Source organism: Neovison vison, chromosome 2 (assembly GCF_020171115.1).
Source record: "Neovison vison isolate M4711 chromosome 2, ASM_NN_V1, whole genome shotgun sequence".
Classification (NCBI taxonomy): domain Eukaryota; kingdom Metazoa; phylum Chordata; class Mammalia; order Carnivora; family Mustelidae; genus Neogale; species Neogale vison.
The window spans coordinates 16,628,932-16,651,464 of record NC_058092.1 but is presented as its reverse complement, the minus strand read 5'-3'; the positions used below and the strand labels follow the sequence as shown (position 1 = coordinate 16,651,464).

The following is a 22,533-nucleotide window of genomic DNA, read 5'->3' as shown; positions in this document are numbered from 1 at the left end:
GAGGCCTTTTCTCGTTGGAATGGGAGTTGGTCACCATCGGCAGGACAGCTGGCCATAGGGTTGTCAGCTGGGATGGAGGAGGGAAGGGGAAAGGCCTCCCTAGTGGGAGAGCTCCATGTGGAAGGGCCCCGGGAAGGCCAGCGTCCAGCTCGGGAGCTTTCCAGATAGGAAAATGGAGGTCTGGGGAAGGGGAATGGGGACGAACGGAGCGACAGGCACCACACCTCCAGCTCTGCTTGGTGCCAGACCCTGAACCAGGTCCCAGAAACGCCACGGCACTCACTCAGCTCTGCAGCCCCTGTGCACCTGCGGGGTTCCCCAGGGCTGGGCTTCTAGGCCAGCAATATCGCTCCGGGGCCCTGGGACCAGGGGCAAGTCCTAGAGACTCGCTGAGCCTCAGCCTTCCTGGAGGTGCAGTGGAGGTCATCACAGTCACCCCTCGGGCTGGCTCTGAGACAAAGCGGCCGTCTGCACGTAAAAGCCTTTGTGCAGTGTCTGGCGCATAGTAAGGAGTCCACGAAGGATGATGCTCCCTTATTCATTTGCGCATTTGCCGATGACTGACACTTACTATGTCCCAGACACCAAGCTGGACACGTGCAAACAAGAGACCAAAAGCCCCGCCTTTACGAAGCTTACAGTCTTACGGGGAGAAAAACAATGACTATCGGATGCTCTGAAATTTTTTCCCCATTATTATTATTCCCATTTTACAGAAGGATAAACTGAAGACCAAAATGGTTTTAAGTCATTTTTAAACATCTCCGCTATTTATTTTTATCACACCTTACTCTTGAAAGGACTAGAGGCAGATGTGAAATGCGTAATCCAAGTCCCTAGAGCGGGGAAAGGGAGCCGCTGATGTTACCGGTCCTATCTGCCTCGTAAAGAGTTTTAGCGGCTATGGACCGAGCCCCAAGGTCCAGGCCGGCGGCTGGCTCTGTGTGACCTCAGGCGGTGTGCTGTCCCTTTCTGGGCCTCAGTTTCCCCGTATGTCCGGCTCTAGTATTTTAAGTGCTGTGATGGTTCCAGGTGTGCTGTTTGTCCAGGCTCCGTAGAAGAGCTGAGCCCTAGCAGAGTGGCCACAAACCTTCCCTGGCGCAAAGGGGTGAGGTGGGGGTGGGGAGGACAGGATCCCAAAGAACATTCTGGAAGGTGGGAGGCTCTGGGGAGGGAAGAAGGGGCTAGGCAGCTGCCCTCTCCTGATATATTCACTCTGTCAGGGTCCCCACCATTCTGGCCCACCTTTTCCCTGGTATACTGGCTACATTCTGGCCCCGCCCCCAGCCAGAGTAGCTGGCCAACAGCTCTGCACCCAGACTCTGGCTTATTTGAGGCCAGCCCTGGGCAGCCCCTCCCCTCAGCCTCGAGCCTGCCTCTCCTCGCTCTGGATCTGCCCTGGATGCCAGCCTCCATGGCCACTTTCCTGAACCCTTCCCTGCTTTTGCTTTCCTTCAGTGGCTCCCTATTGCCTCCAAGTCCAAACCCCCTCGCTTGTCCTCAAGGGCTCTCTTCTGTGGCTCAAACCTTCCCTGCCAGCCTCACCTCCCATTTCTCTCACACACTTTTATTCCCTGTGGCTCCTGAGAACCTGCCCTCTCCCAGCCTCTAGGTCTTTGCTCAGGCTGTTCCCACTGTGAAGCATGTCCCTCATTCCATTCCTTGTGTGTCAAAAATCCTAGGTCGACAAACATGCCTCCCCCGACAGCCCAGGCTGGAAGACATTTCCCCTGTAGCACTCAGTATAGACCATCATCTCTGAACCTGCTTTTTCATCTGCAAAGCAAGTGCTGATAACTATTACCTCTAGCTGCTGCGGGGAGTCAGCGGGAACGTGTCTGAAAAGCAGCCAGTATGGGGCTTAGCATGTAACAGGGACTCGGTGCTGGGAGGCGGTTCTGATGACGAGGTTAATGGAGAAGAGAAGAAAGAGAACAAGAAGGGGAAGGAACAAGAGATGGAAATGAAAGAAGAGGAAGGGGACCTGTCCTAACACTCTACTGGGATATAACTCATTGACATCAGAATGCAAATTCTGTTGAATTCCTATGTCCTTTGGCATCCTATAAGCTTTCATTAAGGACTACTGAATGAATAGACAATGGATGGACGGATGGATGGACAGACGGATGGATAGAAGGAAGGTGGAATATGGAAAGGAAGGAAGGGTGTGTGGACAGATGAACAGAAACAGAGAGGTCTGGAGGCGACTGAGTGTGCTATCCCAGAAGCCTAGCAGCAAAGCATCCCACTGGCAGATGAGGATTCTGGGACCACATGCCAAATCTGTTCCCCCTGGCTCCAAGCTCCTGTGCTCCTGGCCAGCATCAGTCTGCTCTCAAGGTTGAGCGAGTGGAAGCTCAGGGCAGCTGATGCCCAGGGGAGTTCCCGCTCTTCCTCCACCTGTCACCAGCCTCTGAGAGCACCGGCCCCTGACAGCAGGAACATATCTCCAAAAGTATGAGCCAAGTCAATGGGAAAATAGGATTTACTTTACAGAAATTCACTTTGGGGGCCAACTTCTCCAGAACTCCCCAGTGCAGAAAGTTTGGCAAATCCACAGTCAATGGCTCAGAAGAGTTCTCCAAACCTGGGGAGTATGCTGTTTGCCAGCACTTTCCAGGGCCAGAAACTGGAGAATAAGGAAATATCACAGTCTAAATACCAGAGGGCATCTAGAGAGGTGGAGAACTGCACTGTGGTTTCGGTGTTTGCTAATTTTTCTACCCATTTATCCATCCGGCTATCTAAAATATGCAGCTATCCGCCATTAGCCAGCCAGCCAGCCAGCCAACCGTCCATCCATCCATGCAACTATCCATTCATTCATTCATCCTCTTTCCATCCAGCCTCTTACCCATCCAACCGACAATCAAGCAATGGGTGCTCAAGCACCCATCCAACTGTTGAGCTGCTATCCACTTATCCAATTGTACACTACCCAACCAGTATGGTTGAGGACCTCCCAGTATGGCTGGGGGTAGGGGGGAAGACAGGCATGTTGACACAGTACACATTATAAAATGGGTATGTACAGAGGCCACCAAGGATTGTTGGCTCAACATCGTACACAGCAGCAGGAAGGACCAGAGAGAGAGGTCAGAGCAAGCTTCAAACAGGAGGAGATGCTCAAGCTTGGTCTTGATAAGCAGCAGAAATTAGCCAGAGAGAGGGCCACCCAGGAAAGGGGGCAACAGGAAACAGCATGGTGGATTCTAGAAGTCCAAAGGCCTGAGTCCCTATAACTACCTGGTTAACTGTGAACCGTGGGCCAGTTCTCAGTTTTTCCAAGTCCACTGGACTCTATAATTTCCTCTCGATACCCAGAAAGAAAGGGCCACATTATTCTGTAGCTGGGAACCAAACTGCCCTCTGCTGACCTGGATTGCATTCTGGTGGTGACAATAGGGGTACATCCGGAAGGGAGAAAAGTGGGTCCCCCAACATTTTGTGGGACAGGCTTTGCTATCATGCAGATGCAGGTATAAATCCCAACCTCATATTTTGCTTGAAATTACTTGAACTCTGAGTTTTTCTTCCCTCTTCCAAAACTGAAAAAGCCACGATGGCTCCCGCCTTGGCCATGGTGGGGACTGAATGAGCAAACCAGGGGGAAGTAGCTGGTTGACTGGAGGGAACCCTATTTACCCTCCCCAGTCGCTGCCAAGGTTCAGCGTGTGATCTAACATAGTGGTTAAGAACATGGGCTTTATCTGCCTTCGGCTCAGGTCGTGATCCCAGAGTCCTGGGATCGAGTCCCGCACCGGGCTCTCTGCTCAGCAGGGAGCCTACTTCCCCCTCTCTCTCTGCCTGCCTCTCTGCCTACTTGTGATCTCTGTCTGTCAAATAAATAAATAAATAAAATCTTAAAAAAAAAAAAAAAAAAAAAAGAACATGGGCTTTAGACTTGCATATGTCAGTTCTCAATAATATTAGTTCTTTGTCCACGCCTGTAACTTCTGGTCAAACACGCACATACGTGCACACATACCCGTACCCAGAGGGGAGCAGATGGGACAAAATCTTCCATAACTGTTGAATCTGGGTGAAGGATCCATTGGTGTTTATTGTACTACACTTTCAACTTTCCTGTATATTTGAAACATGAAAGAGAAGAAGAAATCAACTCTTTGTTGATCTGTCGTAAAGTCAGGCTCCCAGAGATAGGATTCCAGCTCCATTACTGACCGTAGGCAAATTTCTTAACATCTCTGAGCCTTAACTTTCTCGTCTCTAGGACGCAGGTCCTAGTAACACCCAAATCCGGTGGCTGGTCTCTAGCAAGCCCTCGGTAAATGTTAGTTGCTGCTCTGATGATTCTTCTTCTTCTTCTCACAGGAACCGCTGAGAAGCTGAGGCGGGGAGGGGTTCAGCAAACACCTGCTTTCATACGTCATCTCTTTTAACTCCCCCAGACGAGGCCACAGGGCAGGCGAGATCATCCTCCTTTTACAGACGAGAGAAACTGAGGCGGAGGAGGATGAAGTGACCTACCCCCAGGTGACACGACAGACACGGGGAGAAGCCGCGATTGGAACGGTCTGCCCGTCTCCAACGTCCAGGATCTTCCTCTGGGGTCTCTTGCCTCTTCCACGTCCCTGGACCCAGGCCAAGGGGACATCAGAACCCTTTCAACTCCAGAAGGGAGTCCCAAGCTTTGCTGGCATGGCCGGGCTTCCGGGCCGGCTCGGGGACACCCAGCGTCAGGGCCTCTGGGCTGTTCTCCCGAGAGCCACGGGAGCTGCCATCTGAGGCCGTGGGGGAATGACAGCTGACGCTGATGGGGACAGGCAAGAGGACGAATGGGCCGGGGCCCTGACTCGAACAGGCTCCCTGGGCCACGGCCTTTCGTGGGTTCCAGAAAGGCCCTGCGGGCTCGGGCCGAGGCTGTTCCCAGGCTCTGCCTCCCCGTGAGAGGCGGAGAAGCCCCATTCAGGCGGGACGCATCCCACTGTGCACTAAGCCGCTTTCTCCCCACTTACATGTTTCCGATGCTTTTTGTCCTTCCGGCTTCCCATGGACTCAGGCCAAGTGACAAGTTGGTGCTGTGGACATATGTCGTCGCCATAATGGGAATGTTGACCCCACGCTCTCTCCCTGCTGCGGCCAGGCAGCTTGCACCCCGCCCTGGTGCTTGGCACGCCCTGTTCTCAGCCACACAGGGCTCTCTCCAGCTCCCTGGCGCACCGCACACTCAGAGGCACCCCCCCGCCCGGACCTTTGCAGATGCCATCCCATCGCCTACAATGCCTGCCTCGCCGCGTCTTCCCCGGCTCTTCCTTAAGAATCATCTAAGAAGTTGCTTCTTAGGAAGACTTTCCTAGCCCAGTGTCACAGAGGAAGAAATGGAAGTTCAAGGAGGTAAGTTAAAGGGCCAAGGTCATGCTGTGGAGTCAAGCCGAAGGTCCAACCTGGCACGGTTCTATTGTAAGACCAAGGGCTTTCCACTCCAGCCACTCTACCTCAAAGAAGAAACCCAACGGAAGACATGCCCTTTGCTTTCAAACACGGCAGAGAGCTGCAAGAAGGAGCTTATGCTTCTGGGTTGTTCTGGAAAGCAGGAAAAGGAAGTGTGGAGCGAAATTACAGGGAAAGGAATCCCCCAATTCAAGATTAACACCCATTTCCGGCAACCTCCCTACCTACGAGCTGTGTGACCTGGGGTGAGTCACTTCAGCTCTTGGCACCCCCGTTTCTCCATCTGTAAGATGGGGACGACGATGCTCTTGCTATTTGGCTCCTCCCCCCGCCCCCGTCCCCGCCCCCGCCACACCTGAACCAGAGCTTGTCAACTGCCAGTCAGTGAACGAGATCCAGCCCCCAAACATGGTTTGGGTTGACCAGGACTACGTTTTAGAAGGCACTGCACAAACGTGTAAAAGCTCTTTTTTCCCATACACATCAAAACACTGAAAAATCAGAGGATGTGAGAGCATTGAACCCCAATTCCAGCACAGCAACACAGTCAGGAGCGGGTAGCACCTGCCTTCCTTGGAGGACAGGTCCTATCTCTGGGACACTGTCGTCTAACAATCGGCTCCCACTCAGAGCTCAGTGTCCCCCCAACCCACTCCATCTCCCCACTGGCACAACATATCTGGGCACTCTGGGCCAACCTACGGTCCAAACTTAGATCTGACAGCAGGAGGCCAATGCCTCTAGACTTCTTAGTTTCCGCCAAGGCTTCCCTACCCCTGTAGTGGCCCTTGGCCAAGGTGGGAGTGACAAACTGGTCACATCGTTACAGGTTCTTTTACAGCTCAGTGAAGAACACAGTTGCTCCTTGCCATGGCCTTCTGAGGTGAGTGAAATCATGATCCTCAATTTTACTGATAAGGAAACTGAGGCCCTGAGGGGTGATGTGTCCTGCCCCAGGCCACAGGAGTGCCTTGGCCCCATTCTCCAAATTCAGTTCCACCAAACCAGGGCCCCCTTCTCTGATCTTATGCCTCATGCCAGATCTTGAATATCTGTGATTCTGGCTGCCGTGTTTAATTATTTGTCATTTGCTGCATAAACATCTATTTCATGCCTGTCACAAGCTTTGTGCTGAGCATGGGATAAGGTGAAGAGGAGAGTCCCTCGCCCTCTCGGGGGGGACAGATCACCCTGGAAGCCAGGGCAGGGAAGTAGTGGGGGGGTGGAGTGGGGGGCTGGAGTGAGAGGGAAGAGAAGGTAGGGAGTAGGGTTTCTGGCTTCCTGTTCTACACACCCCTGCACCAGACTATAAGCTCCCTGTAGCAGATCGTCTCCAAATATGGCCACTGCTAATGCCTCCCATTGGCATGACTAGACACAAAGCCACTCCTCCCATTAAGGGGGGGTCTAAGCCCAAGTTTGGCCCACAGGTTGGCTCAGAGCACTTGGAGATGTATGCCGGTGGCGAAGTGGGTGGGTGGGAGATACCAATCTCTAAGCATCTCCTCCAAAGATGTGCTGAAGACCATGGGCAATGCAGAGCCAAATTTTATGTGTTAAACCACTGAGCTAGAAATGGGGCTTTCTTGGGAGCACCTGGCTGGCTCAGTCAGCAGGACATGTGACTTTTGCTCTCAGGGTTGTGAGTTCGAGCCCCACACAAGGCACAGAGCTTACTTAGAAAGAAAGAAGGAAAGAAAGAAAGAAAGAAATGGGACTTTCCTTTAACAAATGAGCAGAAAATCCAGTCCAGTTTATTTCCCCCCATGTTGAACCTGATAAGGAAGTCCAGGAGGAATCTGATATGGCTCTGTGACCTTTTTTTGGTGGCAGGGGTGTTATTTTGTAACATTACAGCCTGGGTCTTCAGAAGTCTGGGTGATTTCTGCTTCCCCATCCTGAGAGCCAACCACCATGGAAAGCAAGTCAGTCTGGACCACTGCTGGTGAGAGATCCTGAGGAATGCGAGAGCAGGCCCAGCCCCCGCCATCCTGACCAGGGCCTTGGAGAGGTACATGAGGCCACAATGGACCTTCCGGCACAACCTAGCTGAGTGTGGGCTCATGAGTGATCTCAGCTAATGCCACAAGGAGCAGAATGAATGCCGGGCAGAACCCAGCCTGTCCACAGAATCAGAACAAATAATAACTCATTGTTTTAAGCCAGCAAGTTTTGGGATGACTTGTTACGCAGCAAAAGATAACTGATACACTTTCCAGGAACAGATCCCTGTGCTCTTTATAGCTCTCCCCTTCCCTTCCCTGCCTGGAGTCTGGCATTGGGCATTGAATGCAGGAGCTGGGAGGGGCCTCCCAAACCATGGAGTCTCACCCATTCATTTTACGAGAAGAGGCAGCTAAGGCCCAGAGAGGGGCAGTAATTTACTCCAGATCACACAGGGAGAAGGCGGCAGATCTAGAAGGAAAACTTGTGCCTCCAGGGGCAAGAAGAGTTACACAGGGGTGCCTGGGGGGCTCAGTCATTAAGCATCTGCCTTCAGCTCAGGTCATGATCCCAGGGTCCTGGGATCAAGCCCCGCATCAGGCTCCCTGCTCAGCGAGAAGCCAGCTTCTTCCATTCCCCTCTCCCTCTGCTTGTGTTCCTTCTCTCAATTTCTCTCTCTCTCTGTCAAATAAATAAATAAAATCTTTTTTTTTTTAAAGATTTTATTTATTTGACAGACAGAGATCACAAGTAGGCAGAGAGGCAGGCAGGGGGCGGGCGGGGGTGGGGGAAGCAGGCTCCCTGCTGAGCAGAGAACCCAATGCAGGGCTTGATCCCAGAACCCTGAGATCATGACCTGAGCTGAAGGCAGAGGCTTAACCCACTGAGCCACCCAGGCGCCACAAATAAATAAAATCTTTAAAAAGAAGAAGGAGGAGGAGGAGGAGGAGGAGGAGGAGGAGGAGGAGAAGAAGAGTTACACAAAGGTGTAACGCAAGTTGGTAGCAAGTTACCCCCAGCTCTCAAGCCGTTGGAAGAGGCAGCCACTACTTGGCTCCACCAACTGTGGCCGTGTAGGATATGCGCCCAGTGAAGCCAGATTGTCTGACTTTTCACAGAAGCCAGAAAGAGGATTTCTCTCTAAAATCTCTTGATTTTTAAATGTTGGCAAAGAATTCGAATTGGATTGATGATCTCTGGGCCATTGAGATTGGCCTTGGGCTTCCAGCTTGGTCTGGCTGCTGACTTTGGGCAAGCAGTGTTATCCCCCCCCAGGCCTCAGTTTTCTCATCTCTAAAATGGGCCCCCTGGCTCCTGCCCACTTACTGGGTTGCTGCGAGAACCCGATGAGCTAACAGATTTGGAAGTACAAGCTACAAATGGCGCGGCATCTCCCATCTCTGTGGAGGCGCCCCTTACAATATAACGAGTTAACACCCGATTTGTCTAAGTTAGAACAACATTATTCTGGCCATTATGACAGAGATTGCATTTTTATGGCAGGTTTGTGAGTTCCAGAACCCTCCCGCTTGCATTATCTCAGGATGTTGATGGAGTCAGAGGTTGGACGGCTGCCCTGGAGACCCTCGCCAGAGCCAAGCCCTTTCTCTGGGCTAGGAGACACATTCCAAAAGCGGCTTGAGTGGCAGTAAGCAGCAAGAGCTTTGGAGTCATCCGGACCTGGGTTTGCATTCCCAACTCCCATTGCGTAGCTTTAGGTCCTTGGGCTAAAACTCTGAGCTTCAGTTTTCTCATCTGTACAATGGGCGTGACACTAAAACCGGATGGTGGCTCCTGGGGCACTTGCACCAGATGACATACACGATGCCCGATGTCTGGCCCAAGAATCAATGGCCGTTATCATTATCATGGCACATTGCCTGGCAGGCAGAGACAAGAAGGAACACATAGCTATAGAGGAGCCCACCACTCTCCTGAGATTAGGAAGGCAGAACTGGGGAAGGGATGGGTCCCAGAGAGAGAGAGAAACTGGAGGGGGTCTCTCAACTACCCAGGAAGAGTCAGATCCTTGCCTTAGAAGGCTCAGAACTTGATACTGTATCTCTGGTCTTTCCCGACGGTCGAGTGAATTGGTGTGGGGGGAGCCAGAGCGGGAGTCCCCCAGTGAGTCAGCACCCATGCTTCCCCACTCGGAAGCCCGTTTGCTGTTGGTATAGGGCAGTAACGACCGGTTAATATTTACCCCATGGCCATCAGCCCTGATGAACACACTCGGCTTTATCTTGTGTGGATTAACACGTTCATTCCTCACAACCACCTCAAGAACAGGAAACTATCCCCATCTCGTTTTGTTTTTTTTTTTTTAAGATCTTATTTATTTGAGAGAGAAATAGTGAGAGAGAGCGAGAGTGTGTAACTGCACAAACTGGGGGCTGGGTCGGGGGAGAGGCAGAGGGAGAAGCAGACCCCCCTGCTGAGCAGGGAACCTGATGCGGGACTCGAACCCAGGACCCTGGGATCATGACCTGAGCCAAAGGCAGATGCTTAACCGACTGAGCCACCCAGGTGTTGCTGTTATCCCCATTTTAGAGAACAGGGTGCTGGGACTCAGACAGGTTCAGTAATCCACCAGAGGACACACAGTAAAGGATGGTCTGACTCCAGAACCCTTTCCTGTAGCCCCCAGGCTAGGCTGTTTATGGAACAAGAGAGAAAGTGGTCAGGGCTAAGCTAAAGGGCTGTGGGGTTTCAGAGAAAGGAGCAAGCACTCTGGCGAGGAGTGAAGGTGCCGACATTTCACAGTAATGACAACCAGTGAACGTCCGGGAACAACCACGGGGCAGGTTGCATGGCTGGTCATTGTTATAGCATCTCATTTAATCCTCTCCAGGAGCCAGTGCGAAGCAAATGCATTTACATCTCTGGGTTATAGGTGAGGGAGCTAACGCTCGGCACATCACTTGTCATGGGCCACAGAGCAGGCACAAGGTCTCCTCCCTGAGGACACCCCCTGCCCCCAGGGGGCTACAGCAGGGTGATAGATAGTTCCAGGAAGCTCACCTCGCATGGGCCAGGCTAACGTGGCCTGCCCAAGCTCCCCAGGTGACACAGGGGCGCCAAAGGAACAGGTGTCCCTTCTCCCACCCTCCAGAAGGCAGCTGCCTTAAGAGGCCCTAAAGGGCTTTCCAGCCGCCTTATCAGACTGAGCCGATCCCAATCAGGAAGCTTCTCGGTGCTGTCCCATCAACCGCCTGCCCCACCCCCGGGAGCTGTGCAAACATTCTTCCCGGCCCTCCCCCCAGCCCAGCCTCTCCGTTCACCAGCAGGCAGGCAGCCCGGGCAGGTGGCGCTAACTCTGATTGATTTCGCTTCATTTCAGTCTTTTCCAGTTTCCCGCTGCGGCTTCTCTTCCTTTTTCCCAGGAGTCCTGTGGTTTATCTTAGGCCTCTGGGGGACAAATCTGTCTGCCCAATGGAAAAGACCAGGGGAATGTGTTAAAGATACAGACTCCTAGGCCTTGTTCTTGATCCATCAAATCTCCAGCTAAGTCAGGCAAGCAGGCCAGGCCCACCTCTGCCAGGAGGCCGTCCTGATCTCACCCCTCCACCCAGAGAGAGAGCACAGCTCCCCTACCTTGCCCGGTCCAGGCCTCCTGTCCCCAGCCAGCTCCATCCACACCTTCCCGCAGGGGTCCGACCAGCAGCCTAAACTCATAGGTGAGCCCTGGGTGGCGGAGTTGCCCTGCTGCCACCCTGGGCTTTGCTGAGAGCCTGGCACAGCTGCCCAGAGAACCTCACCTGCTCTCAAGCCGATGCAAAACCTTGATGGAGTTGTTGGGGGGAGAGAGGCAAAAGCACCAGGAAGAACCACCTCGTGGGAGGGCCTGGGGCCACAGCAGAGCAGAAGGGCTGGCAGGGGTGGGAGCAAATCTGGGATTCCAGAGTTAGGAGAAGCAAGCCCCCCACTGCGTGTGTTAGTGTTCTCACCATTAGTGAGCAACTTCTGAAACTAAGGACCCTCTTCCTAGGAAAATCTGTATAAACATCCAGTACTCAATTACATTCTCAGGGTGATCGCAGATGCCCAGAACTAAGGAGGCCTGTGGACCCCTGCTGAGAGTCCCTCTGGTAGAAGAACCCAAGTATTTGCCCCCAACAAGGCGTGGAGGAGGAGGCGGAGATGGAGTTCAGGGCCCACCCATGCTTGGGGGCTTGCCATCCCAAGACTGGGGGGCGCTGGGAGCCCCCACCATGGGTTGGGAGAGACACTGAGAGTTGATTTGTTGCCTGCACAATCCAAATGCCAAAAAGGAGGCCATATTAGGACACGGCCATAACAGACTACGCCTACGCTCCAAGGGAGGGGTCCTTGAAAGGGCCTGGATGTTCACGGCCACGTGCCTGAGTGTCTGACACTTTCTGTGGGTGTCCACTGAAACCCCTGGGGGAACAGAAGTCCAGGGGATCTGAGTTCCTTGCCTAGGACACAGCACGCTGGGATTTTAAACCCAGATCCGACTGCCTTAGAACGTGGTGTTTCTTCTCTACCCCACGCTGGCTCTGTTTCCCCTCCGAAGCCAGAACGCCTTCCCCCGACCCTGCACCTGACATGGAGTGGGTGCCCATGGATGGATATGGGAATGAATGAATAAGTCAACTTGCTTCTGAATTATACAGCATTTGGGTTTTAAATCTAAGCCCAGATTTCCTGGCTAAGATGGATACATGAAAGCAGCCTCCTTTAAAAATGAAAAGCAGAAGAAACAAACATAAAAGGAAAACCAATTCCAAATTAATCCCACTGAAGGTCGCTGGGCCTTAGGCAATGCCCAAGAGGTAGGCCCAGGAGAGAGCCAGGAGGGGGTGGTGGCAGAGACCAGAAGGGTGTTGGGGGGAGGGCGGGCTCCCTCCACCCTCATAAGAAGGGGACGACGTCTAGCACATAGGGGCTGCTCGCCTATTTGAACCCTCAGGCCTGGCTGAGCTGTGTCCTGCGTACCTGTTCCAACCAGACCCTCAGCTTCTCCCTCCGGGGAGACTTCCTTCCTCTCTCCGGCCAGGTGGACTCTCTCTTTCATCTCTGTGTCATTCCCCTGACCCTTACCCCAGAACACAATGTGATCTATTCGTTCACGCGCTCAACTCGGCACACATTCATTCAATGTGCCTTAGCGGATTGTGTCATTCAGTTCCCGGGGACCCATGGGACCGGGTGCAGTTCTAGGCACGGGGATGCCACAGCAAACACGGTCGCTAACAGCCTCTTCCCTCCCAGAGTTCACAGTCTAGCAGGCCAGGTGAATACTAAACAAGGAAACGAACAGCGCCGTGGTACCGGGTCGCGTGGCCGCGCGTGCTAGGAAGCAAAACAAAGCAGGTGGGTTAGAAAGTGGCGGGACTGAGTCTGTTTTAGATGAGGTAATCACGGAAGGCCTCTGGGGAGGTGGCATTGGAACTGACCTCTTTTTACCACAACTGCGGACATAAAGTAAGCCAGGTACGTATCCTCAGGGAGCCCACAGTCTAGCAGAGAACAGCCAAGCCGGCCTTCTCTCAAGTGCGTGGGGCCACGTTTGGCTCCTCTGAACATCCCACACACTGGCCGGCGGAGATCTTTCCAAACACAAATCTGGCCAGGTCCCTCTATGGCTCCCCACTGCCCTCAGCATCAAGCCCAAATTCCTCAGCCTTCCATCCTAGCCTTTCGGGACTTTCCTGCCCTCGACTTTCAGCCTCATCCCCCTCTTGCTGCCTTCAACACCCGGCGTCCCCAGACGCACCCAAGTGAGCCCCCAGCCCACGCCGCCACATGCATCCACACGCTGCTTCTCCTTCCAGGTAAAATCCTCCTCGTCCTCTTGTCTCAAAGGCAGCTTCCTTCACTTTTAGAGAGAACACAGTTCTTTATTGTGACAGGTGGTTGGGGAAGTTTCATTGCAGGGAGAATGAAACAGGGAGAGAGAACGAGGCAAAGACTAAAACCATAAAAGAGGAAATCGCCCTCTCCCATCCTTAACCGGTCCCTGAGCCCCAGGTGGTGCCCGACTTCCTCCTGGCAACACTCTGGGGCACACTTATCACATTATATACTGCCAACTGTTTTCCCTATCAGCTTGTCCCCTATCTCCCTGCTGGCCCCAGGGTCTAGCACCACAGCGGCCAGAGAGGAAACTCCACAAACATTTGGAGACCAAATGAGCCAATGCACAGAGACCGATTTTCTCTACACTTCAACCTTTGGATTCCATCTAGTGGCTGGTCTGTCACTGGCCTCTTCTCCTGTTGGACGTGTCCCCCGAGCACTTCCATCCCTCTCTAAGCCCCCACTCCAGATGCTCCAGACTGTGTTTCCCTGGGTGAGGGGACGGGGAGTATCTCATGGTTTGGGGGAGTTACTGAGCTAGCCATACTCATCCTGGAGCTCCCCCCCCATTCCCCCTGGAGCACATACACCTTCTCTCCCCTCTCTCATTCTAAAGCCTGGGGGTTTCCTAAGATCTTGATGCTCGGGACAACCTTGTTACCATAGGGTATGAGGAGCAGGGAGGGAAGGGAGTGCTGGCCATGTGACTCGGGGGACTCTGCCGCAGGGGCAGTCCTCCCGACACCCCAAGCTGCAGACCTGTCTCCACAGACTGCACTGTTCCCAGCTGAACCCCGTCACTTCTGGGATGAGCCACGAGCAGCCCTGCCCATCCTCATCCCCCATGCCCCAAAGGCCATACACAGCTCCTTAAGGTGGGCTTTTCTTGTCCGTTATGTGGTCTGAATTTCACGAACACCCCCATGAGACAGAAAGGATGGGCCCTATAATTGCGCCTTCGCCTGACGAGGAAGAAACAGGCTCAGAGAGAGCAAGTGGGTGCATATCATGGAACCCCAAGAGACCTCCTAGACCATTTTACACAGGGGCACACTGAGGCCGCTGTAAGGGAGGGAGCTGTCCCAGGGTCCTGGGGTAAATCAGAAGCAGGGCCCTTGACCTCCACCTCACACCACAGCCCCATCTGTTTGGCCAGCTCCTGGTTAACCCCTAACAGACAAGATTGCTTCGTATCTTGGGGGTGGAGGGGCAAAGGAAGGGCCTGAAGCAAGGTTTGGAGTGCCCTCCCCCACCCCAAGGGTGGGTGCCCTCACCCCCTCCCGTGATGTCAGCAGCCGATCAGCTCTGTGTTCCGGGGCCCATAGTCCAGCCAAGCCACAGTCTATGAGATCCCAACCATCCCCAGCCAGGGCCACGGCTGGACAGGCACGGGCCTTCCATCCACCCCATGGTAATTAAAAACACACCCAGGCCTCTTCCAACGCGAGAGGGGCCAATTTTCTTCCCCTCCAGCACCGCTGACGGCAACCTAAAGAGCAATATTTATGCCAAGCTCCCCATAATACTGTAAACATCCCAATGTATAGCGGGCCAACACATGAGTCATTTCCCCAAAGCCATAGTTAATAAGTGGTACCTCAGCCATATTCCAGGGAACTCCCGCCAGCAGCCAGGCCCCGGGTTGCCCTCCACACCCAGGGCCCGTGGCACCCTTGGTGCCCCAGTGGCCCCACTCTGGGAAACCACAGGCAACCGCCAAATTCTCTAGGAGCTGAAGGACAGCTGCCTGTGTCCGAGAAACCGACTGCCATCTAGGGACACCCCTCTAATCCCAAACTGTGGTCACTAAAGCACACACACACACACACACACACACACACACACACACACACAAAAGCATAAAACTAAAGTTACAGCATGGGGTCCCCCATCATGCCCTTTGCAGCAGCCACAGTCCTGCTCCTGGTCTGATCAGGTTTTTGTTCTGTTGTTTTTGTTTTGAGTTGCAAAAGGAGAAGGGGCTCCCCACCCACCTAAAGTGGCCTTTATGAAGGGAACATATGCTTCACCCCTCAGCCTGGGGTGGCAGAATCCTAGAAGGGCTCACCCTTCTAGGGGCAAGAAAAGCCAGCAATATGAGCAGAGCCCAGGCTTCAGAGACCCCAGCCCTGGGTTCTGCCTTTTATTACACAAAGGCCATGGGTGAGCCGCTGACCCTTCTGAGCCTCAGTTTCCCTTTCTATTAAAAGGGAGTAACAATCATACCCACCCGGCTTCTGCGGAAGACTTATTTTGGGGAATCCAACAAAATTGTGGGTGGGAAAGCACTTTGTAAAGCTTAGAGCACCTTGTCAACTGTGCAGCACGTTGTAAACCACTGAGCTGCATGTAGTGCGAAGTACTTCATAAACTGTAAAGCGGGTTGGAAACTGTAAAGTGCAGTACGCGTGAGAATCATTATTCGTATTCATTTCTCGCCCTACAAGCTTGGCCATCTCTGTGGACACACCCAGAGCCCACTAACTTTCCCTTCAGAGCAAGCTGGCTCGGGAGACCTGGCAGCCACCCTGACCCCTTGGGGGTCGGGTGGTACCAACACACGAAGCCATGGGGAGAGGGACCGGCGACCCCGGCCAAGGCCAACACATGGCAAGAGCATCTGGTCCGGCCCTGGCGGCAGCTGGAGAGTTCCCGGGGCTCCAGCGGCCACGCTGAGCTCTGCCGCCAGCGGGGCGGTGGCCGGCAGGGGTGCCCGGAGACCCCGCGCCGCGGAGAGATGCCCACGGACCCATCCCCCGCCCCCCAGAGTCCTCCCCGGGAGGGGACCGCATTGTACGCCGCGGGCGATGGGCAGGCACCGGCGCAGGGGGGCTGGCGCGTTCACTTCCACTCTGCCAGTCCCCCCCTACCCCTGCTCTTCGGGGCGCCGGCCGCATCCCGGGGGCGCAGACCGCGGGCCCCCGCCCCGGCCAGCCGCGGTGCCGCCCTCCCTCTGCTCCCTGCCAAACTTTCCAGCCCCGACTGCGTGCCGGGCCCCCGGGCCGGCGCCCCTGCACCCCGTGCCGAGCCAGGCCAGGCCCGCACGGAGGGGGTGCCCGGGCCGGGGGCGGCGAGCGCGCGTGGGCAGCCCCCGGCCCTGGGCGGCGCTCGCCGGGCTGGCTACAAAGCCTCGGCAAGATGGTCCCTTCGCCTCCTCCTGGCACAGTCAATCAGCGCCCGCCGCTCGCCGGGCGCCCGCGGGGCCCGCGCCTCCCGGCGCGGCCGGACACACCTCCCCGAGGCCACCTGCGCCCGGCGCGAGCCCCCGGGCAAACTTTGCGGGCCGCGGGGCGGAGGTGGGCGCCGGCGGCCGCCCGTGCCCGGCCGCTCCCCGCCCCCATCGCCCGCCCGCCCGCCCGCCCGCTCACCTTCCACCGCGGCGAGCAGAGGCAGCAGCAGCAGCGCGGCCCCCAGCCTCCGCAGGGCCATGGCTGCGCTTCCCGGGGCCTCGGGCCGCGGCGCCGCGGGGCCCGGGCGGCAGCGCGCGCCCCGGGCTCGGGGGGCCGGGGGGGAGCGGCGAGGCGCGGCGCACACACAGCCGCCGCCACCGCGCAGCCAGCAGAATGAGCCATCCAGCCCGGGCAGAACGGGGACCCGGGCTCCGCCAGCGCTGGGCACGGCCCACCTGAGCCGCGGGCGCGGGGGGAGCCCGGCCCGGCCGCCGCCCCCCGCGCTCGCCCGGGGCCCCAGCTGGCCGCGCGCGCCCCCCGAGCCCGAGCACCCCCAGCGCCTGCGGGCCCACCCCGGGGGCGGCGCGGGTGCTGGTGCGCGGAGACCTCGCGCGTCGGGGCGACGGAGACCCGGAGCTCCCCCCGCGCAGCAGTGGTCTCTCCCGGCGCTGTGGCTCCTCCAGATAAAGCAGCGATTTCAGCCCAAATGTTTCTGAATTTTTATTGAATGCTGCAAAGCCGGAGAGCGTCTGGCGCGGCTGACAGGGGCAGGGAGAGGGGACCCGGGGGGAGGGCGGGGAAGGGGCTGCCCAAAGCGAGGGCTGGCCCTACCTGTCAGGGCCGGGAGTGCCACCCCCTTGCCTCAGCCCTGCCACCCGGGTCCCTGCGGCTCCGAAAGGGACCGAACTGCAATGAATGAAAAAAAAAAAAAAAAGAGAGAGAGAGAGAGAAAGAGAGAGAAGGGGGGTTGGAGATGGGAACAAAACAGGCGGCTTTCCCAGGCGCTGGAGCTGGGTTGGGGCCTCCGCCCGGGAGAGTGGGCCTTGGCGCTTAACACGAGGGCCTTGGGGGGGGGGGTCACTCCGGCGGGGGTGGGCCGGGCCTGGCAGACAGACCCCAGGCCTACCCTCCCCGCCTTGTTCTGAGCGAGCCCGCGAGCCCCTCCCTGCAGACCCTTCTATCTGTACATTAGGATTCTCTTTCTCTGTTCGTCTTGTTCTTAATGCAGTTTGGGGGTGAAAGAGGCGGATGGGGGCATCTGCGGAAGCCTTCCCTGGGCGGAATGGACCTCTCGGTGCGGCCATGGTTTTGTGCACGGCTGTCCCTTCGGGGAGGACACAACCCCTTTTCCATCCCTGTGGGCCCAGCCCTGCTCTGACAGCCTTCATCACCATCATCATTAACAGGCCTTGCAAGACTGGATGATGGGCAAGCTTCAGGGGGCCTGCGGGAATCACCCAGGCAGGGCCCCTGGCCTTTTCGAGCTGCCTCCTGACAAACAAGACTTAACCAGGACCTTCCTGCTCTGTGGAGTGGGTGTAAGAGCTCAGTAGAGGTATGGACAGTTTAAATTCACTGCACACCACCCAGACCTGTCCTGCCCCTTTGTCCCACAAACTCTCAAAATGTCCCCACAATCCCCTCCCTTCAGAGCCCTCTCCATACCAAGAAAAGGGGACCACAGACTCTGAGAGCCCAACTAAGATTTGGAAAATTGGGTCATCTTTGGAAGCTTCGGGAGTCCGATCCTAGAAGGTCACCAGGAGGATGTGGGCCCTGACGGCTGGGGTAGACTGCTTGCGAAGGAGCCAGCGGAAGAAATTGGGGGGGGGGCTGGGGGGGGGTCTATCCCCCTCCCAAGCCCATGGGTTCCTCCTTGACCAGCGTCAAGTTCTTGCTTTGTCAGACTTTGCAGAGGATCCAGGGTTTGGGAGACCCTGAGCTTGGCCCATCCTGGGACAAGACTCCCTCTCCTGGGCAGGCAGCCCAAGCCACTGCACACACTGAGAGCCATCACCCAGGTGCCCCATCCCTTCCCAATTCAACAAATGTTTCCGGAGCACCTGTTACTATGTGTGCCGTGGACCGAGCTCTTCTGCATGGTTTCTCTCCTTGTGCCCTTGTCACCACCTACCCACTCCATCGGTACCTCCTCCTTTGACCCAAAATAGGGACAGTGGAGGCATTAATCATGGATCTGGTACCAGATCCTTGTTCCCTTATAGCTTGTTCCCTGAAACTTTCAGCCCTGTGAGGTAGGTGCTCACCTTTTCAGACAAGGAAACGGAGGACCAGAAAACTCGTCCAAGGTCATACAGCAAGTCAGAGCTAGGGTTCCACGCCAGGCTTGTCTGAGCCCAGCTCCGTCCCCTCTCAGGACTTTCATGGATCCTTCAAACTCAGGAACCCATTTATCAACTTCCTATATCCCCTCTATACTGATAAGGAAACTGAGGCCTGAAGAGGGAAATGACTTACTCAACATTATATAATTAAATACAGATCAGTCCAGGGGCTTTAACTGGCTCTAAAGAAAAATAATGATAATAATAAAATAAAGCCCCCTTAGCTCCCATCTTTTTCTCCCTAAACAATTATCTTACTCCCCATTTGGGACCCTCTGGCTGTGCCTCTCCTCACCGATCTCAGGCAACTGCCCTTGGCCATGCCTTTATCTCTGCTGTGCAGTCTGCCAGGGTGCTCCCCTCCACTCTGCAGGCTTCAATTTGGCCCCCCTCACCCCCCACCAAGAGCTTTAATTGACCTTGGCCTCACTCCCTCTCCGAGCTTTTGCACTTTGCAGTTTCCTGAAAGATGGTCAGCCCCCTGCAGAACCTTTGCTGGGGTCTCAGATTGTTTGTTTCTGATTTGCATCTTATCTCCGCCACCCCTGCAGACTGTGAGCGGCCTGCAGGCAGCGCTGGGACTCAGAATAATAAACCCGCAGGGCAGGAGGCCCAGGAAAGCAGCTGACCCAATCCCCTCAGCTTCGAGGAAGACGCGGCTTAACTTCATTTGTCTAATGACAACAGCTACTCACATTTGCAATCACGCTTTAACAGTTTACAAAGCAGTGTTCACACCCATCAGCTCGACTGATGCTAATTCAACCAGCCTATCCTGCCAGCCAGCCTGGCAGCAGTGGAAGCTCCATTTTTCAGAAGGGGAAACTGGGGCCCAGAGAGGGGAAAAATGTACTTACCCAAGGACACACAGCAGATTTGGGGGTAGGTGTATGGCTGCAACTAGCCTTCAGTCACCCGATTCGTCCAGATCTCTTCCAATCTAATTTGATTAATAAACATCAATGGAGCACTTCCTACATGCCAGGCATGGGGGAGGCAGGGCCAGGCGCGAGAAGGCCCTGCTCTTCTAGAACCTTCCTTCTGCCGTATAAGACCTTTATATGGAAAAGATAACTAAGGTACTGATACATGCCAGGAAGACGCTAAAACAGGGTGATGGGCACTTGAGTGACTGGGGCGGGAGGAGGCTACTCTAGCTGGGGAATCAGAGAAGTCCTCTTTGAAGACTGAAACATAGACATGACAGCTAAAATCTGGATGATGAGGGGGCCACCATGTACAAGGGTGGAAAAAAGAGTTCCAAGGAGAAACTGCAAATGCAAAGGCCCTGAGGTGAGCCTATCCTGAGCACCTTCTAGGAATCGTAGCTGAAGCATGGCAAGCAACTGAAGTGTGGAGCAGATTAGGTCAGGGAGAAGAAAAATGGATTGTATTTTAAGCACAATGGGGAGGAATCGAGGATTATAAAGAGAGAATCGCTGGGTGACCTTAGGCAGTGCACTCACCCTCCCTGGGCCCCACTTGCCAGGAACACAGAATGAAGGCCTTGGCTGAGGTGGTTTTCTGAGGCCACTTTCTGCTCTGACTCCATTGTTGTGGATTCAGTGGAGACAACAAAAGTTGTGTCCTCATCTCCCCCATACCAGCAGAATGAGTCCTGGGTCTTCTGGGCTCTGAGGCCTTCTTTCTGAGGGCTTTCTGAAAAGGAAATTTGTTATGCTGAGTGACAGACGTGGAGGTCACCTCACAGTGTAACTATGTCTCTAACTTCCATCCCAATGCCCCTTCTCTCCCCACACGCAGGACCCGTAGGGGACACGGCCAGGGGTGGGTCAGACTCCAGTTGGAGCCAGTGCGAGACCAGGCAGAGTTCAAGTTCTAGTTCTGCTGCTCCTTTGCTGTGTGAGACCTTGGACAGGGCTTTTCCCCTCTCTGGACCTGAGCTGGCACAGGCAGATCTTTCCTCACAGATCCTTCTCATGAAATTCACAGACCAGCACTCTCCAGCAAGATATAATATAAGACCCACACACAATTTTTAAATTTTCTCATATCCACATTAAAAAAAGAAAAAAAAAACAGGGTGAAGTTTGTTTTAATATATTTATCTAACCCAGTATGTTCAAAATACTAGTTTCAACATGCAATTAATGAACCATTTGACTTTTTTTTCATACTAAGTCTTTGAAATCTGGTGTGTATTTTTTTTTTAAGATTTTATTTATTTATTTGACAGAGATCACAAGTAGGCAGAGAGGCAGGCAGAGGGAGAGGAGGAAGCAGGCTCCCTGCTGAGGAGAGAGCCCGATGTGGGGCTCGATCCCAGGACCCTGAGATCATGACTGAGCCAAAGGCAGAGGCCTAACCCACTGAGCCACCCAGGCGCCCTGGTGTGTATTTTATATTTTAGCATCTCTCAATTTACACCAGCCACATCTCAAGGGCTCTGCCCTTGGCTACATGTGACTACTGGCTAGTGGCTACCATATTGAATAACATAGATTTAGACACTGACGTCAATAATTACCCTACAGAGCAAAAAGTGCTCTTTAATACAAGCTGTTCAAACACGCGAGGGGCACAGAGGACGAAGTCACTCCCTCCCTCCAGAGAAGGAAGGCTTCCTGGAGGAGGTGACCATTGAAAGACAAAAGAATCTTACTGATGGTCCACATCTTTCCTTTCTCTTTTAAGAAAACATTTTATACCTCATGATAAAAGTGAAACATACTCACTGATAAAAATAAAGAAGATATAAAAGAGTTTAGGAGGAAAACAAAAACCACCCATCATTTCCCCAGCCTGAGAGCCACTGTCCATGGTTTTTTTTTTTAAGAATTTTACTTTTAAAAATATTTCATTTATTTATTTATTTTAAGATTTTCTTTATTTATTTGACAGAGATCACAAGTAGGCAGAGAAGCAGGCAGAGGAAAAGGAGGAAGCAGGCTCCCTGCTGAGCAGAGAGCCCAATACAGGGCTTGATCCCAGGACCCTGGGATCATGACCACGGCAGAAGGCAGAGGCTTTAACCCACTGAGCCCCGGAGGCGCCCTCACTGTTCATGTTTTGATCCATTTCCTTTCAGGCATTTTTCTAGACGCAAGTAATTTGCACATAACTAGAAGCTTTCCAAATGCACAGTGTTTGTCCTATTTTCCCGCCCCCGCCCGCTGTGGCGGGGGTGCATTTCCCTGGGTTGTTAAAAACTCTCCTGCAGGGACGTCTGGGTGGCTGGGTCGGTTAAGCCGCTGCCTTCGGCTCAGGTCATAACCCCAGGGTCCTGGAATCGAGTCCTGCAGCGGGCTCCTTGCTCGGCAGGGAGCCTGCTTCTCTCCCTGACTCTGCCTGCCACTCTGCCTGCTTGTGTGCTCTCTATCTCTCTCTCTCTGACAAATAAATAAATAAAATCTTTAGGAAAAGAAAACCAAAAACTCTCCTGCAGCCGTATTGCTATCAGCTGTGTACTATTCCAGGGCCAAATGACCATAAAGCTGGCAACTTTGTGCACCTTCCGGCTTCACCTAAAGATACCTGCAAACCCAGCTCCTCTTTGGATGCCCCTCTGAGCACAGAGCCGGCAGGGATTTTGGCGAGGAGCAACCAGGAGGGGAGGGTCCCCTGAAAGTCTCACTATGCCTCACTCCTTCCTCACTGGCAGCCCTGGGTCTTTGTGGCTGGGAGCGGGAGGCTGGGCTGGGCTGAGGCTCCGAGCAGACGGACTCCCCACTGCCACCTGGCGGCCTCGGAAGTTAATGCACCCTCCAGGAGCGCCAGCAGAGGGTAGAGAGACCCAGGCAGGAGGTGCTGGAGTGGAGGGTTTCCACATCTGGGTCTCCACCAGACTTTGTGATCAGCCTTCTGCAGTGGAG

General features: G+C 54.5%; 1 protein-coding gene across 2 annotated transcripts in view; it reads right to left on the bottom strand.

Moving 5' to 3' along the window:
• Positions 1 to 16,682, bottom strand: part of EPHB2 (EPH receptor B2) — a 183,431-nt gene extending 166,749 nt beyond the window's left edge. The window contains exon 1 of one of the 2 annotated variants that reach the window (XM_044237400.1): positions 16,554 to 16,682. In XM_044237400.1, the coding sequence (XP_044093335.1) occupies positions 16,554 to 16,614 (61 nt within the window). In that variant the 5' untranslated portion in view covers positions 16,615 to 16,682. The remainder of the gene's footprint in view (positions 1 to 16,553) is intronic. The other variant, XM_044237399.1, reaches the window with a different exon arrangement.
• Between the last annotated feature and the right edge of the window lie 5,851 nt (positions 16,683 to 22,533).